The sequence below is a fragment of the Trichoplusia ni genome, chromosome 19 (genome assembly GCF_003590095.1).
Source record: "Trichoplusia ni isolate ovarian cell line Hi5 chromosome 19, tn1, whole genome shotgun sequence".
Lineage (NCBI taxonomy): Eukaryota > Metazoa > Arthropoda > Insecta > Lepidoptera > Noctuidae > Trichoplusia > Trichoplusia ni.
Window position 1 is genome coordinate 5,482,645 of NC_039496.1, and position 18,902 is coordinate 5,501,546.

General features: G+C 39.0%; 2 protein-coding genes across 2 annotated transcripts; one reads left to right on the forward strand and one right to left on the reverse strand.

The window, feature by feature from the left end:
* The first annotated feature begins 156 nt into the window (after positions 1–156).
* On the forward strand, positions 157–1,888 carry LOC113503373 (integumentary mucin C.1-like). Its single transcript, XM_026885276.1, has 3 exons — positions 157–312; positions 504–1,372; positions 1,681–1,888. The coding sequence occupies exons 1-3, from the start codon at positions 306–308 to the stop codon at positions 1,762–1,764; spliced, it is 960 nt and encodes a 319-aa protein (XP_026741077.1). The 5' UTR covers positions 157–305; the 3' UTR covers positions 1,765–1,888.
* A 4,823-nt stretch (positions 1,889–6,711) lies between these two features.
* Positions 6,712–18,490, reverse strand: LOC113503550. The gene is made up of 5 exons (XM_026885579.1): positions 18,406–18,490; positions 14,822–18,042; positions 13,021–13,150; positions 10,821–10,874; positions 6,712–10,594 (listed from the first exon to the last, which is right to left on the reverse strand). Exons 1-5 carry the CDS (start codon positions 18,410–18,412, stop codon positions 6,759–6,761), a joined length of 7,248 nt encoding a protein of 2,415 aa, XP_026741380.1. The 5' UTR covers positions 18,413–18,490; the 3' UTR covers positions 6,712–6,758.
* Between the last annotated feature and the right edge of the window lie 412 nt (positions 18,491–18,902).

Here is an 18,902-nt window from a genome sequence, read left to right on the forward strand (position 1 = left end):
TGCTATGTATGACATCGCAAGCAGACTAGCTTGTGTTAGGACGAGAGCCTTTGGAGTGTAAATCTTAAGCATCCATATGTAATTACGATATAATATCAGCATATTTAGTACGTAGGGTGTCTTATCAGATTGAAGGTGATATATAAATCACAGCTTTGATAGTTAGCCACCGCTAAATTACGATAATACATTACTGATCATCTAGGCATCTCTTAGATTAGGAGAAACACGATTTCCTACTTTAGTTGAGGTATAAATTATATTTCGCGCAGTGTTCTGGAGTGCATTCTGATCTATAATTCAACATGAAAGGTTGGTGTCAAAGTGATATTCTAGAAATTACATGTGACGTCATATCATTTGGAAATTATTTTCACATTGTGTAGTGATAATACGTTAAAATCATTTTGCGTAATTTGTGTTAAATGAAGCGTAATAACTATTAAGTATTTTGTGTGCATATTAATTTAACTCAATATTAAATAAATCATTGTGTTTTGCAGGTATTGCGATTTTGCTGTTAGTTGTGTGCGCGACCGTGAGTCACGCTCGGGAGAATGAGTGTCCCCCTGAACAGGCTGAAAACTGGGAAATCGAGATGCTCCTTGTTCATGACGATTGTAACAAGTTCTACAAGTGCACGTTAGGTTATCCCGTTGAGCAAACGTGCCCCTCGGACCTTTACTTCAACATTGACACTTGGCAGTGTGACTGGCAACACAACGTTGACTGTACCGACAGAAATGTTCCCGGCGAACCACCAGTCGTAACCACGTCGACGACTCAGGCTCCGACTACCCCAACCACCACTACCACCAGTACTACTACAACTCCTGCACCTACCACTACCCCAACCACCACCACTACTACTACCACTCCTGCACCCACCACAACTCCTACCACCACCACTACCACCACAACCACAACTCCTGCTCCCACCACCACCCCGACCACCACCACCACCACTACTACTACTCCTGCTCCCACGACTACCCCAACCACTACCACCACTACTACGACTACCACCACTCCTGCGCCTACAACTACCCCAACGACCACCACTACGACCACTACTCCTGCTCCGACCACAACCCCAACGACCACCACCACTACAACTCCTGCACCCACTACAACTCCTACCACCACCACTACTACCACAACTCCTGCTCCCACAACTACTCCTTCCGCCACAACTACTTTCTTAACTCCGACCGCACCAGTTGACTTCCTGGACAACGGATGCCCAAGGGATCCCTTCGTTCATTGGCTCCTTCCCCACGAGACTAACTGCAACTGGTTCTACTACTGTGTATGGGGACAGCTGGTCCTAAGGGAATGCCCTGAGACCTTACACTTCAACAGGGAGCTCCAAGTAAGAGATATTGAATCGTGCTATAATTGTTTACCGATTGTCCAACTGCCTCTTTCTTTGTATTCTAATTTTATCCATTTTATTAAGTAATTTAATTTGCTTTTGTGGGGTTATAGTCTTTGACATTCAACTAAAGTTTGTTTCATATAAAAATTGAGAATGAAGGTAGATTAGCAAATAACATCACTATTGCCCACAATTTTATGTCAGGCGTTGGTCTCACGTTAGTCTCCCTGATACTACATGTTTTTATACGAGATAGGGTTTGTTTAATTATTTTTAATTTATTATTTTCTTTTTTCTCTTAGGTCTGTGACTGGAGCTGGGATGCTGGATGCACGACCTCTTTTGACAAGAACTTGAGTTCCAGGCAGATGTTGAGAGCCTTGTAGAGCCATATAGGGGTTACATCCGAAACAACGTGATAATATTTTGTACATATATTTTATCGTGTACGCAAAATAACGAACAGTATTCTATTATTAAAGAAAGAGCAAATTTTATTTTTACTTTTAATTGATGTGTTTGATAATCTTTTTCCTCACCCATCTTCGTTTTTCATAGTCATCAATATATAAAAAGAACTATTTTGCAATTAAATAATCCGAAATGTATGGAATGCCTGCGATGAGAGAGATTAGATGAATGAATCATCAGATTTTTTTTTTATACTTATTAACACCTACTAAGGGTAGCTATTAACGTAAGATAAATACATATCACTGATACTAATGACTCACATCAGTAGTTGTTAAAACAAACAAAACAATTATAAAAGTCCATAAAAAGTTAATTTCAAGTTGTACTTAAAAGTTTAGTTTTACATGCTACGTGTTACAATGCTACGCCGTAGGTTATACTGCTACGCAATGTAGTGCATAAAGTGTACCACTGATCTAAAAGTTAGCGTAGGCAGGTAGGTTTTCGTAGCTGGCCATATTTTTATGATTAGCTGTTATTGCCTTTTGTAAGAAGTCCTTGGGAGGGTTCCAAAAGCGAGGAGTTCCTTTTATAAGTCTTAAAACAGTTTTGGTCATTGTTTCATTTTTCAAGTTTTATGAAAAAAACAAAAGACGAATTTCCACCATAAGGTGTCCGGAGAAATGCACTCGAGCGGTAATTCAGTGATAAGGGACACAAGATGTATGTTTGGTAGTTTTTTGAACGTTAAAGATATTCAGTGATAATCACTGAGGCTGCGTGTTTACATTGTGCGTAAGTAGCACGCCAACAAAAAACCTTTTTTTCCCGCGTTTTTATGAACTCACTTTCTTGTTTGTTTGTCGTTCCAGTTGGATTTTTGTAACTTAATTTGGAGACAATACAATTTAGAACTATAAAACCTGTCAAAATTTTAAAATTTAAAATTTTACATTAAAAAAACTTGGGTATTTAGATTTTTAAATTCTATTAATTTTACAGTTTTTTACCCAATAATAATATGTTTATTTCATAAGTTTTCACTTACACTATTTTTAATCAATATGTTTAGGTAATCTAATTATAGTAAAAACTTAAGCGCCTGATAGAGACCGATTTTACATAAATATTTTATACAAATGACTTATTTGTTAATTTAATCTTAAGGAACTACGGCAGAGTGAGCAGATTGTTTACTCGAGTCGGAGTTGGTTACAAAAATACGAAAATGATTCCTACTAAAAAAATGGTCAAGTTACTTATAGATAAAAAATATTGCGTGAAGAACTGAAAAAAATGCTGTTTGTATATCTGCATTACTGATGCCCTAGTATGTGTTAGATCTTTCATAGCATAGCGAATAGGACTAAGGATTAAAATTTTCATATATTTGATAGGTCAACATTTTCGCTTATTAGTTTTTCTTAAACTTATTTGAAACCTCAGAGTCGCTGGTTTGAATTTTTATTTTTTATTTTAAACTAGCGTTTGCTGTGCTGAAATGTCAATTTCAGTATTTTCTACAAATGAAGATAAATCGGGACTCTCCTTCTTTGTGTGGTAGCTCTGAGCAAAAGTTGCTATATTTCTCCTTATAGTAGAACTCCTTCGATTGTAGTTCGTTCAACTTGTTTCGTGTCTGCAAATATTTGTATCTATGTCAGCGTTGCGGGACATCCCGATCTTTTAATAAAATTTTAATGTCCCGCGCGGGACAGGCTCTATCCCGCTTTTCGGAGAGAACTTGAACGTACGCCTTTCGTAGGATTCACACTTACCAAACTATTGTTTGAAATCAGTGGCGTAGCGTGGTTCACCGTCGCTCGGGGCGGATCCACCCCAAATACGGATCTGAAAAAAGCTTGATAATTTTTTCGCGGAGTTAAGTTACACTTCTTTACTTTTTGTTCGCGCGCGAAACATCGAAGATCAAACATCAACTTTACTATGTCCCGCTTCTGACGGAGGAATCCCGCTATTTTCACTCCAAAAGTACCAAAGTCCCGACTTGTCAAAAAAAAAACTGGCATCGCTGATCTATGTACCTAGAGACAGTTACCTAGTCAGCTATGTTCTTCTACAAACTTTAGATAAACAGATTTTGTATATCTACCGATTTCATTTTATATCCACAGTTTCATTTCTATGAATATTTATAAAAATAATATATGTATTCTTATGTTAAACGCCTTATAAAAATCGCTTTTACTTTAAATTCGCAAAATTTGACAGATCTTAATGCCACAAATGTCCTTTAAGAATAACAAATAAAATATATGGCAACCAAACGCGGGAGTTTAACCCTTTTTCAAGATAGCGAGTTTTCCCCAAGGCTGGTATCCCCATTAACTCTTTTTCAAGCTTTTGTAACCATTGCGCACGAATCTATGACATGAAATAGTTGACTTTAATAAGTGCACGGTGAATCGAACTTTTGAAGGAACTTATCATTATGATCCTAACCTTTTTGTAACCATGTTCGGTCGGCTTCGGTCGGAGTCGTAAAAAGAAAGCGATTGATAGTTTTTGGAGTTTTCCGTACCTTCCGCAACCTTAGTATAAAAAAGTAACTTGGTCCGGAATTCATGAAATAAAATATTCTGTAAACATAAATTTTATTGGTATAAATCCAATCTTACCCAGGGGTAAAAGTAGACGAACATTTCTCATGGATAGAACATATAAACTTTTTGTGCAATAACCTAAGAACTATTTTAAGTAAATTTTATCACCTAAGTTTTAGAGTTCCTAGTAGTACCCTAAAAATACTATACCACTGTATGGTGGAATCTGTAGTTGATTATGCCCTTGATTGCTATGGACTTACATTCAAATCCTACATCGAAAAAATAGAAAATATCCAAATAAGATTCCTAAAGCTAATAGTACATAAAAAAACTAAAAATAATTGTAAAGACGACTATTATAAACTATTCAAAATTTGTAAAGTATTACCGGCAAGATTAAAACATAAATTTATATTAGCAACAAACAACCATACCGATCAGGAGCATAATTCATTATTAATAACTGTTTATAATAATTATAACACCCGAGCGATGTCGTCTGGTAAATATACTGTACCAAAAGTTAACAATGTATATGGAGACCGAACATTAAAAAAGCGAGTTCCATATACATTGAACAATTTACCAGGCGATATCAGAGAAGGAAAAGATAAAAATAAGTTCCGTAAAAAAATAAAAAAATATTTAACTAACACATTACCTTAATATTATATACTATACTTAATTTACATACCTAGATATCTATGTATAAGAAATGTTTAACGAGATCCAACAGACAAACTATGTCGATAGTTTTGTTGGACATTGCATCAGATTTAATGTTTTTATCATGTACCTGTTTATTAATTAAATAAATAATAAATAAAATAATAATCAATTATTCGGTATCAGGCGCTTTAATTTTTTTGAACTAATCCCGCCTGAATCTTTTAACCCTTGTGTTTCGGGGGATTTCACAATCATTCAAATCACAAAGACACCCAAACTCTGGACACACATGCTTGTCCTACGCGGGGATCAAACTTGTAACACGTCGCGCACAGTGCTGTCAATAAAAAGAGCGCCTATATTATGTTTTAGAGCAATTTAATTAGAGTAGGAGATTATACAAATAAACGTTTTATGAATTCCAATCCAGCTGATTCTGATTCTTCATACCTAACATGTTTTATTTTACCGAAGGTGTGTACTCGGAACCTTTAGTGTGTAGAGTCAAACGGTCCAAGTGTGCGCCCATAAGTTTTGTTGGGAAATAATATTGTAACGTAAATTAAACAAAAATCATATTTGTTTGTCTGTTTATTAATGATAATTTTTTGTGAGTAAATAATTCATTTACTATAATAATTCATTTACTATAATGGAAAAAAATCTTGAACGGCTCGTGGCTAAGCTATAACCGCATAAGTGAATCGATCACAGGTTAAGCTACGCTTGATGCGTTTGGTCTGTACATGGGTGACCATCTTTGTCATAACGAGTCCTCGTGTTTCGGAAGGCACGTTAAATTGTGACTCTCAGCTGTTAATCCTACATCTTTGACAGAAGCTTGAAAGTCTGACAACCACTCTAACCAATTGGTTTCGTGTTGCCCAGGTAACTGGGTTGAGGAGGTCAGATAGGCAGTCGCTCCTTGTAAAACACTGGTACTTAGCTGAATATGGTTAGGCTGAAAGCCGACCCCTCACATATTATATAGTAAGGCTAGGACCAACCTCAACATAGTTGGGAAAAGGCTAGGCCGATGATGATATAGAATAACTAAGATAACCTAAATACGTACACTTTTTCCAATATAAGGGTAAATTATGTTTCTAACATACTTAAACCATATCATTTTAACTTTAGTATCTGTTCGTGCTACCACAAAACCTAGCTAACGAATGGCAGTTTTGCTTTCAGTAGCTTCTGTTATTGCACTTTGATCGCGTCCAAATGTTTATCTGATACCATTTCTTACTACAGACGTTATTTTGTTGGACATAAGCAGCTTTAAGGCGATAGGCTAGCCATCAGAAGGAAAGGCCAGGCGACCAAGATTAGAAGCGTGTCGTTTTAAAAGTACTGCGTAAGTAAGTTTAATGGTAGAATAATCTAAATTCTACAGGTCCTTCAATGTATTAATACAACAACTGGGTGAAAGTATTAATTGTCCTTGAAAACATTTATGAACCCTTGACTGTTTTAAAGTTTTTCCTTTATCTTTTATTATTTCTATCTATCTATCTAATGCCCAAAACTGCCTAATGCTTTACTTGTTGAGTTTTTAATAAATATATATGACTAATATCTTAATTTGGGGTTTATTTTCTGAATAAAACAGAAAAGTAATTATCAAACGTTTAATTTTGCTTACTTGACCAAAATTTTACAAAAAGTTTTTGATTTCAATTTTCTAAATTTAAGAATAATTTAATATTTTTACACTTGCACAAACATTACTTTCTTAGTAGCTGGCGTGATTCCAAATGTTTGTTGAGAGCAGCAAAGAACATTCTGCTGTTACAGTTTACGTTCTGCGGCCAATCACAAATCAGCTGGTCTGCGTTGAAGAGTAAGCTATTGGGACACGATAGGACAAGGGGTACACCACCAGCGCAGAAATAGAACTGGTTACAATTTTCATGGGCTACCAGTCTACCGTCAGAGTTTGGTTGGGAGCACAACTTTGGTGCATTTCTTGGATTGCAAGCACAGTCATCCTCAGGGATAAGCCTGTCTCCACAGACCACATTTTGTGGCCAATCACAGGCTCGATTGACAGGATTGAACAAAAGTCCAGATGAACAAGGCATTGGTACTGGCCGTCCTGCAGAGCAGATGTAATACTGGTTACAATTTTCATGAGCTACTAGCACTCCACTAGAACCATTTTCTGCACAGATTGAGGGCGCTTGGCTGGGATCATCATTGATGACTTGGTTGTCGTCAGGCACAGTGGTTGTCGAAGTACCGACATTGTTATCATCAGGAACTGATATTGGTCTGTTACCACATTCAACATTGCTGGGCCAATCACAGTCTTCTCTGTAGGGGTTATAAAGGAGACTTGCTGAACATGTGAATGCTATGGGAACACCGTTAGCACACTTGTAGAATTGGTTGCAATTTTCATGAGCGACCAACACACCCGATGAACCCTCAGCTGCACAAATAGCTGGAGCTTCTTCAGGGTTACAATTGCAAGTGCCATCGTTCTCATTGTCTTCAACTTCTTCACTTTCATTTACATCGTCATCTTCATCGGAGTCTGGAATAATTCTATCACCGCATTCAACATTGTGTGGCCAATCACAAGCAATGTTCACAGGGTTGTACAACAGACCTCGTGGGCATCTTATAGCGACAGGTTTTCCATTAGAACACTGATAGAATCGATTGCAGTATTCATGAGCTATGTATACACCGTCTGACCCACCCACAGAGCAGATGGAAGGAGCATCTTCAGGTCGGCAGTTACAGGATTCTTCATTAACTAGTTTATCGTTCTCGCAATCCGCGCCAACTTGGTCTTCTTGATCATCACCTACTACAAAAGTATTATCAATGTCTTCTTTGTTTTCTTCGGAGTCCTCTGAGTTTGGAACGTTCCTATCCCCACATTTCACATTTACCGGCCAATCACATTCTTCTTTATAAGGATTGTATAACAGATTGTCAGGACAAGACATGGCTACAGGCTTGCCGTGGTCACACAGGTAAAACTGGTCGCAGTTTTCATGAGCTATGAGTGTTCCGTTGGAATTTTCGGCCAAACAGATTTTTGGTGCTTCTCCAGGGTTACAGTTACAAACACCTCCATTGCCGCCGTTATCACTTCCACCGTTGTCACTTCCACCATTATCACTTCCGCCGTTGTCGTTGCCGCTGTTATCTTCATCAGGGTCAGGAATTACTCTATCCCCACAGTCCACGTTTTGAGGCCAATCGCATTGGTCGCTGTTGGGGTTAAACAACAGATTACCTGGGCATGGACGGGCAATGGGGTTTCCTCCAAGACAAATGTAATATTTGTTGCAGTTTTCATGTGCTACTAACACATCATTTGAGCCATCAGCTGCGCAAATGGTGGGAGCTTCATTTGGGTCACAGTTACCTCCACCAATGGCATCACTACCACCGTTATCACCATCGCCAATGTCACTTCCACCATTATCGCTACCGCCATTGTCATTGCCGCTGTTATCATCATCAGGGTCAGGAATTACTCTATCCCCACAGTCCACGTTTTGAGGCCAGTCGCATTGGTCGCTGTTGGGGTTAAACAACAGATTACCTGGGCATGGACGAGCAATAGGTTTTCCTCCAAGACAAATGTAGTATTTGTTGCAGTTTTCATGTGCTACCAACACATCGTTTGAGCCATCAGCTGCGCAAATGGTGGGAGCTTCACTGGGGTCACAGTTACCTCCACCAATGGAATCACTACCACCGTTATCGCCGCTGCCATTGTCACTTCCACCATTATCGCTTCCGCCGTTATCATTTCCGTTGTTATCGTCGTCAGGGTCAGGAATTACTCTATCTCCACAGTCAACCTTTTCGGGCCAGTCACATTGGTCACTGATTGGATTAAACAATAGGTTGCCTGGGCATGGACGGGCAATGGGTTTTCCTCCAAGACAAATGTAGTATTTGTTGCAGTTTTCATGTGCTACTAACACATCATTTGAGCCATCAGCTGCGCAAATGGCGGGAGCTTCACTGGGGTCGCAGTTACCTCCACCAATGGCATCATTACCACCGTTATCGCCGCCGCCATTGTCACTTCCGCCGTTGTCGCTGCCACCGTTGTCGTTGCCGCTGTTATCATCATCAGGGTCAGGAATTACTCTATCCCCGCAGTCCACGTTTTGAGGCCAGTCGCATTGGTCGCTGTTGGGGTTAAACAACAGGTTACCTGGGCATGGACGGGCAATCGGTTTTCCTCCAAGACAAATGTAGTATTTGTTGCAGTTTTCATGTGCTACTAACACATCGTTGGAACCATCAGCGGCACAAATGGCGGGAGCTTCACTGGGGTCACAGTTACCTCCACCAATAGCATCATTACCACCATTATCGCTGCCGCCATTGTCACTTCCACCATTATCGCTTCCGCCGTTATCATTGCCGTTGTTATCATTGTCAGGATCAGGAATTACTCTATCCCCACAATTAACCTTTTCGGGCCAGTCACATTGGTCACTGATTGGATTAAACAACAGGTTGCCTGGGCACGGACGGGCAATGGGTTTTCCTCCAAGACAAATGTAGTATTGATTGCAGTTTTCATGAGCTACTAATACATCATTTGAATCATTGGCAGCGCAGATAGCAGGAGCTTCGCTGGGATTACAATTACCACCACCAACGTTGTTGTTACCTTCACCCTGGAGTGGTACGTCGTCAATATCAACACCATCTCCGCCATTGCACGATGGACAATTATTTTCAGGTTCAGGAACTACCCTATCTCCACAGTCGACATTCAGTGGATAGTCACACACTCTGAGGTATGGGTTATAAAGGAGCTGACCGGGACAGAGGAATCCAATTGGTCTGCCAAAGTTACAAATGTAGTACTGGTTGCAATTTTCATGAGCTATGAGCACACCTTCAGACCCAGGAGCGGCACAAATGCTTGGTGCTTCTCCAGGGTTGCAGTTACATGTACCATCGTTATTATCATCGTTTCCATCGTTGTTGTTATCAGTGACGGGGCTGTCATCGAGTTCAGGAATAACTCTATCCCCGCATTCAACGTTTTGAGGCCAATCGCACTGAGTCGTGTAAGGATTGTACAAAAGACCCGGTGGACAGACTAATGGCAAAGGTGCACCACCAGAACAGATATAGAACTGATTGCAGTTTTCATGCGCTACGAGGGCTCCATTTGAACCGTCGGCAGCACAAATGGACGGTGCTTCACTGGGGTCACAGTTGCAGGTGGCCGGACTATCTTCGAAGTCTCCAGGAGTGGTGCCATCACAATCTTGATCAGTGCCGTCTGAAATGGGTCTGTCACCACAGTCGACGTCATGAGCCCAGTTACATACTTCCAAGACGGGGTCGTACAACAGGTTAGCTGGGCAAGTGATTGCTTCTGGTTTTCCATGCGCACATTTGTAAAACTTGTCGCAATTTTCGTGTGCTATTAATATATTATCCGAACCGTAGTTAGCTTCGCAAATTTGTTGCGCTTCGGAAGGGTTGCAGTTACATTGTTGTCTCTTCAGGTCTAGATCGACCCCGCGTGCCAGTGCTAGTGCACAAAGCACTAAAATGATTTGGTCTGAAAAGAAAAAAAGTGTAAAATGTAATACAAATTTCTTCTGACATCGTTTTTGCTCTGTATGTAACACACTGTAAGATCTTAAAAGTTGACTTGTGATGTTTGAATAATAGTGAAAACCTTTATCGCATTATAATATAAATCTTAATAAAAACCGGTTATGATTTTAACTTTCAAGTATTAAAACTATACGAACTGCACTTCGAAGAAATAGGCAGACACTTACCTTTCATCGAAAAGATCCAACAAGACTTTCTTTTTTTCAAATATTGCACTTCAACTGATTAAAATGACTGCAGTGATTACTATTTATACCCTCCTCCCTGATTTTGAATATTATTCACAATTAATTATCAAATCGATAATCGTATAATATCTAGATCTATTTAGATTAGCAAGAAATTTTTGATTTTATTGGATAAGATCAAAATGACAAAGAGGCGATTAAATTCGTTGATGTTACTGAGAAATAGACTATGCAAATGCATTACGACGAAAACATTAGGAAGGATATTTCCGCTAAAATTCTTGAACAAAAGTCAAGAGAGTGTCGAACTCCCAATAATCAAGGTCCCGTACATATAAGCTTAAGGAAACCAATTTGAAAGAGAAATGGTCAGCTACCAAATTTATAACTATACTAAACGTTGCTTAACTTAGATGTGTTTTTTAATTATTTGATGTTATACAAAATAATAATAAATTATTTAATTGCAACATTAAATACATCATCTGTAAAAAATTCAACTGTCCAGCTGTAACGGTTCCTGATGTACAGCCAGTGATAGACGGACAACTTCCAATATCTAAAAGCTCTCATGTGGGCACCGACAAATATGGCCTTGGCTTGGCCCAAAATGACAACTCAGGACCCTCGGACTAGCGTAGTACATTGTATATACGTCTATAGCGAAGTGTAGAGCACAGGTTTTTACATAATTTATAAAAAAGTTTGCAAAATAATCAAATTTCGCCGAAAAATGCTGCTTCATAGTAACTGTCAGAAATTAAATGAGGAGAGAATAATTTCCGCAATTAAATAAGCAAACATTTTAGGCTTTTGAAATTTTAACAATTATTAGCTACTCCAGTCATCGTTTGTAATTTTTAAACGAACACTCGTCGGCCGTTTTGTAATAGATAAAAGTAAATCATAATTCATATCGTTTGTTTTATTATTTGATTTAAGATAACTCGGTATCTGAACATAATCAGAGTGTTCGTTTAATTTGTCCAATACCGAGTAACGTATAACCTAGGAGCGGCTAGGGGGTAAATTACTACTTAATTTAATATTTTAATCAATCTGAAAACTTGGTGTCTACAGATTGTTCAATTCATCTGTGTTCGCGGCGTAGTGTGCGTGCAATTGATGGCGATATTTGGTATTCAAGCTTTTATTTGTGTGACACATAAATATTTACAAACTTTCTATTTGGTTATCGTCACTCATGCCTGCTAATTCCTTTATCCTTTATCCTATACCAATCGGATGAGGTGATGCGAAGTTGGAATTAACCTTTTTTCTAAAGTTTTTTTTTTTTAGTAGTCATATTCTTGTGTGTAATATTGTGTGTCGGGTGTGTCGGTAATGTGCATTTTTTCTTTATCCCTCCAACATTGTAATATAACAGTGTTATGTATAGTCATTATTCAGGTTTAACTTAATTTAATCGTCGTAAATATAGTTTTTTTTTATTTATATCGTTTTTGTTCACGTGTTTAGTGTCTTGTTAATATTGTCAATCAAATAATGACCAAGATGTCCAATAAACATCAGTTATGTTTTAAAATAGTTATTTTTTTGTATGCCATGTATGTGGTGTATGTTTTTATTTTCACATGCCTACCAGCTGAACGTCACTTATTTACAATCCAATCGATCCATCCAATATTTTGAATGAGGAGTGTCTGAAGAAGGGCATAATTTAAGAACAAAGATAAATTGTTCTCTTACACATATAATCTTTTACGTTCTTTAAAATTAAGGTTCCTGTATGTAGTTCACACCATAATTATTTGTCTGTAAGTACTCAATGACGAACACACAATTAAGAGGGTTCTTCATCTATAGTACCTAATATTTTTAACTTTGTAACTCTAAAGACACTCTGAGATATCGCAACACACTCCGTCAAATTATATGACCAAAATAAGAATCCGCCTGACTGTCATAGATACTAAATATTTATTTATTTATTTCACACTCTCATCAGTCTTTACAGGATCTTAGCCTAATGCGACAGAGAAGTAAATAATATTCTTATCCATACTAAATCTAATAAAACAAAACATAATCCTAATTATAAACTTATCTATTAAATATCTAGTTCGCAACATACTATGCTATATGCAGCCCTTGTGAAGTCGTTCAACGAACAGGAAAACAAGTCAATATGCTCAGCTATCGCGTTGAGCGTGCGCACCGCGCGTGTCTCCGGCGCTTGCTTTAGGAGGTTCGTGCGTGCTTCTGGCACCACCAGCAGCCGCGGCCGCCGCGCCGCCGCGGTCCCACATACTCATCTGGCACGCACAAGCGAAGTTCTTCCAATATTGCTGGAATACAATTTTTACTTTGTAAAAGTTGAAATAAATAAGTAGTCAGCGATACTTCTCGCCTGGCTTCCAGTTTATAATAGCCCACCATAATAAGCAAAAACAATGTTGGATATAGTAAAGGATAACCCGGATAAAAACTATGTAATTTAAAATAAAGAAATCTTACGAACTTGTTCTGAATTCTTTCCAACATTGTTTTGTACTTGGCTTCACTTGGACTCCAAATGGCCGCATTGCATTCTCAATGACTTTTTACTAATGCCTCGTACAAAGCTTTTAAAGCTCTGATGTTAGTGTAATCAGTGGCCTGGCGTAAAACGAATCCCAGATTACGGTAGGCTTTCTTACATATTGCCACAATATAGAAAGCTGCCTGAAAGTTAGATCTATCCAGACCTCAATAGAGACCTACTTTTGCTAGATCCAAATGTAAGCTAATCAATTCTGATTTATTCAGAACATGTGTGCAAAGTTTCATGATTTACAGTTAAGTATTATTAGATTAATAAAAAGTTTGAAATTTCAAATATAAGTGCAATTATTAAATAAAGAATAATTTTAGTATAAACAGTCAGTTTTCTTTAAGTGTACCGTGCGCAGTATTTGTGCAGTATTATTTTAATGTTTATATTTAGTAAATAATTTGCTTATTGATATTTTTGATCATTCTGAAGTGAGCCCACATTTTCAAATTATTTTTTCACTAGCTGTTGCCCGCGACTTCGTCCCCGTGGGTAGAAGATATAAGTTACCATTTAGACCTACCCTGTTTTTTTCACATTTTCCATTGTATCTTCGCTCCTATTTGTCGCAGCGTGATGGTTTATAGCCTAAAGCCTTCCTCGGTGAATGGTCTATTCGACACAAAAGGATTTTTTCAATTTGAACCAGTAGTTCCTGAGATTAGCGCGTTCAAACAAACAAAGAAACAAACAAACTCTTCAGCTTTATATATTAGTATAGATTATCATTAAAAGATTCAAGAGATGTTTTTGAGAATGCTACGATTTCTTTAGGATGTTTTTAAGATTTAGATTTGATTTGTGAGGTTTCTGATATCTATCCATTACTCTCCATGTTGCTTCAATTATTTCATTCAGCTATTGTCAATCCTTTTCTAAAAATTTTGATAATAACAAATATATAGCATGTAAATGAAAGAACTGCTTACTAACGGAAGACTTTCATAGCAAATGCAATGTTTACGTTTTTAGATTTTGCTATTAGAAAGTGTTGTGCAATTCATACATTATTTTACTTATTTGATTATTTTATCATTGATTTGTTGTTTTTCTCTTTTATTTATCTTCTAACCCTGCTAACCACCCGTGGTCGTTTTAGTCGGGAGATAATGATTTACATATCGAAGGCAATTCAGGGCACCGTCCTCTTCTAAGTATAAAAAAAATAACTATTGCAAATACTTAGTCAGTGACATGTTCATACAAGATGCAAATATATTTTTATTTAGAATATTAGGACTTCATTAAAGAAAATATAAATTTTATTAAATGATTTATTTTGACCAAAAATCAATTTATTACACGAAAAAGAGTAATACATGCATAATTTAATATCTTGACTTAAGTTCGAAAACTAAATTTTAATTAAATTTAAATATTCATAATATAAAATGCTTTCTTAACCTAATGCAAAAGACAAACATTATTGTCTAAGAGATTGGCGCGACTCCAAATGTTTGTTGAGAGCAGCAAATGACATTCTGCTGTTACAGCTTACGTTCTGCGGCCAATCACAAAACAGCTTGTCTACGTTGAAGAGTAAGTTATTGGGACACGATAAGGCGATGGGTACACCCGCGTTGCACATGTAGAACTTGCTACAATCCTCGTGAGCTACCAGCATACCGTTGGAGGCTTGTCCAGCGCACAACTTTGGTGCATTTCTCGGATCGCATGCACAATCATCTTCAGGGATAACTCTGTCTCCACAGACCACATTTTGCGGCCAGTCACATCCCCAGGTCACGGGGTTGAACAAAAGTCCGTTGGAACAAGACATTGCTAATGGCTCTCCTGCAGAGCAAATGTAGTACTGGTTACAATTTTCATGAGCTATTAGGACTCCCTCAGAACCACTGTCTGCACAGATCGAAGGTGCTTGACTGGGATCATCATTGATGTCTTGGTTATCATCAGGAACAGGGTTGTTGTCGCTACCGTTGTTGTCATCATCAGGGTCTGAAATTGGTCTGTTGCCGCAGTCAACGTTGTCAGCCCAGTCGCACTCTTCTTTGTAAGGGTTGTAAAGAAGATTGGCAGAGCATCTGAAGGCTACGGGAACACCGTTATCGCACTTGTAGAACTGGTTGCAATTTTCGTGAGCGATCAACACACCCGATGAGCCATCAGCTGCACAAATAGCCGGAGCTTCTTCAGGGTTGCAATTGCAAGTGCCTTCGCTATCGTTACCACCATCTTCAACCTCGTCACTTTCACTCACGCTGCTATCTTCATCGGGGTCTGGAATAACTCTATCGCCGCAATCAACATTGTGTGGCCAATCACAAGTTACACTGTAAGGATTGTAAAACAGACCTGGTGGGCATTTTAAAGCGACTGGTCTTCCATTGGAACATTGGTAATATTTGTTGCAATTTTCATGGGCTATGTATTCACCGTCTGAGCCATCCACCGAGCAGATAGAAGGAGCATCTTCAGGTCTGCAGTTGCAGGGTTCATTGTTATCATTGTTGTCGTTGTCACAGTCAGAATCATCACTGTCATTGCCAGGGTCATCACCGACCGGAGGTAAATTATCAATGTCGCTATCAGGATCATCTCCTACAGGTGGTAAATTGTCAATGTCATTTGAATCATTGGAATCACTGGAGTCATCGGAATCACTGGAGCCGTCAGAATCACTGGAACCGTTGGAATCACTAGAATCATCAGAGTCGGGAATTATTCTGTCTCCACAATCCACGTTTTCTGGCCAGTCACAACGATCGGTGTTTGGATTAAACAATAAATTTCCTGGGCATGGTCGGGCAATAGGCTTCCCACCGTCACAGATGTAGTATTTGTTACAGTTTTCATGTGCTATTAGGACATCATCGGAATCTTCAGCTGCACAGATAGCAGGGGCTTCACTGGGATCACAGTTACCACCACCAACCACATCATTACCGTCGTTATCATTACCACCGTTGTCATCACCACCATTATCGCTGCCACCGTTGTCACTACCGTCATTGTCGCTGCTACCGTTATCATTGCTGTTGTCATCATCAGGTTCGGGAATTAATCTGTCTCCACAGTCCACGTTTTCGGGCCAGTCACAACGGTCTGTATTCGGATTAAACAACAGATTGCCTGGACATGGTCGAGCAATAGGCTTGCCACCGTCACAGATGTAGTATTTATTACAATTTTCATGTGCTACTAGCACATCATCGGAATCTTCAGCTGCGCAGATAGCAGGGGCTTCGCTGGGATCACAATTACCACCACCAACGACATCATTACCGTCGTTGTCGCTACCACCGTTGTCGCTACCACCGTTGTCACTACCACCATTGTCACTGCCACTGCTGTCGCTGTCACCACTGTCGCTACCACCATTATCGCTGCCACTGTTGTCATTGCTTTCATTGTCATCAGGATCAGGAATTAATCTGTCTCCACAGTCCACGTTTTCGGGCCAGTCACACCGGTCAGTGTTCGGATTAAACAACAAATTACCGGGGCACGGTCGAGCAATAGGCTTGCCACCGTCACAGATGTAGTACTTGTTACAGTTTTCATGTGCTACTAGCACATCATCGGAATCTTCAGCTGCACAGATAGCAGGGGCTTCACTGGGATCACAGTTACCACCACCAACCACATCATTATCGCCATTGTCATTACCCTCATTGCCGTTGCCAGCGTCACCCTGGGGTGGTAAATCGTCGATATCACTACCACCATCATCGCCTTGTGGGGGCACGTTATCAATATCATCACCAGGTAGAGGTAGATCATCGATGTCATCACTGTCGTCGTCACCATTACATGATGGGCAGTTATTCTCAGGTTCAGGAACTACTCGATCCCCGCAGTCAACGTTCACGGGATAGTCACATTGTTGGCTGTATGGGTTGTAAAGCAACTGGCCGGGGCAGAAGAATCCGATGGGTTTACCAAAATTACAAATGTAGTACTGGTTGCAATTTTCATGAGCTATGAGCACACCTTCAGATCCAGGAGCGGCACAAATGCCTGGTGCTTCTCCAGGGTTGCAGTTACATGTACCATCGTTATCATTTTCGTTTCCATCGTTGTTGTTATCAGTGACGGGGTTGTCATCGGGTTCAGGAATAACTCTATCGCCGCATTCAACGTTTTCTGGCCAATCACAATCTCTTTCATAAGGATTGTACAAGAGACCTGCTGGACATACTAAAGCTTGAGGTTTGCCTCCAGAGCATACATAGAACTGGTTACAGTTTTCATGGGCTACAAAGACTCCTTCTGAATCTTCAGCAGCACAAACCGATGGTGCTTCACTGGGATCACAGTTGCACGTGCCATCGTTGTCATTGTCTTGATCATTATCGTTATCCCCCGGAGAGTTTCCATCACAATCGGAATCAGAGCCATCTGAAATGGGTCTGTCACCGCAATCGACTTTATCAGGCCAGTTACAAACTTCAAGGACAGGATCGTACAGTAAGTTGCCTTGACAAGAGACTGCTACTGGTCTTCCATTTGCACATTGGTAGAACTTGTCACAATTTTCGTGTGCTATTAATATATTATCCGCTCCGTAGTTAGCTTCACAAATTTGTTGCGCTTCGGAAGGGTTGCAGTTACATTGTTGCCTCTTCAGGTCCAGATCGACCCCGTGTGCCAGTGCTAGTGCACATAGCAGTAAAAGTACGCGACCTGGAAAGAGAAAAAAGGTGGTTTTTAAATGCCGATCGCACCTTCATGTGAGGGCTGATAAACTATTATGATATCATCGGTAGCAAGTTCTGCGTGTCAGGTTATTGAAAGATATGAAAATTTATGTTTCTTCCGTGACTTAATAATTGTATTTGTGTTTACTAATGCTTATGATTTTGTGAAACTTGAGTTGTTAATAGAATGATTAGCCTTCCTCCGAGAGCTCAAGATTTAAAACTTTTTAGCAATAGTACAAAGTATATGTATAGGTGTCGGAAATGTATCAATCAAATACAACTTATATTCTATGAATTGCAAAAATATCTATTGATGATGCTCTATTATTAACATATATAATCCTACCTTGCATTTATAGGTCCAAAAATACTCTTTTTTCACGAATGCTGGCACTTAGACTGATGCAAAACAATTAATTTCACATTATTTATACACTTCTGATGCTTATGTTATTCACAAGGAATTATCAGTTTGATTAAGGAGGGACACAGATTTTTTCAGATAAGATATAATTTTATTCCTTTGATAAAATCTGTAAGTCATTAATACGTTGTTACCAAGAAAGAATGAAATTTAGCTTCGTGCAGTTGTAATATACCTAGATGCCTTCGTCACCATCGTTACTTTCTAGAGTAGGTAGATTATATCATGAAATACTGCTTTGTAGACTGGCAACTGGTCTGGCAAAAACAAAAATGCTACCGATCCATGTTTAGATAATGTAAGCCCGACACTTTCCTAAACCCTACCCTCGATGTCGGTTGAAGTCATTAGCTTTTCAGCGAGTCCAGTTGACTATTGTTGCAGTTGAAATCCCAATTTTTTATTGTATTCCCTGTTTC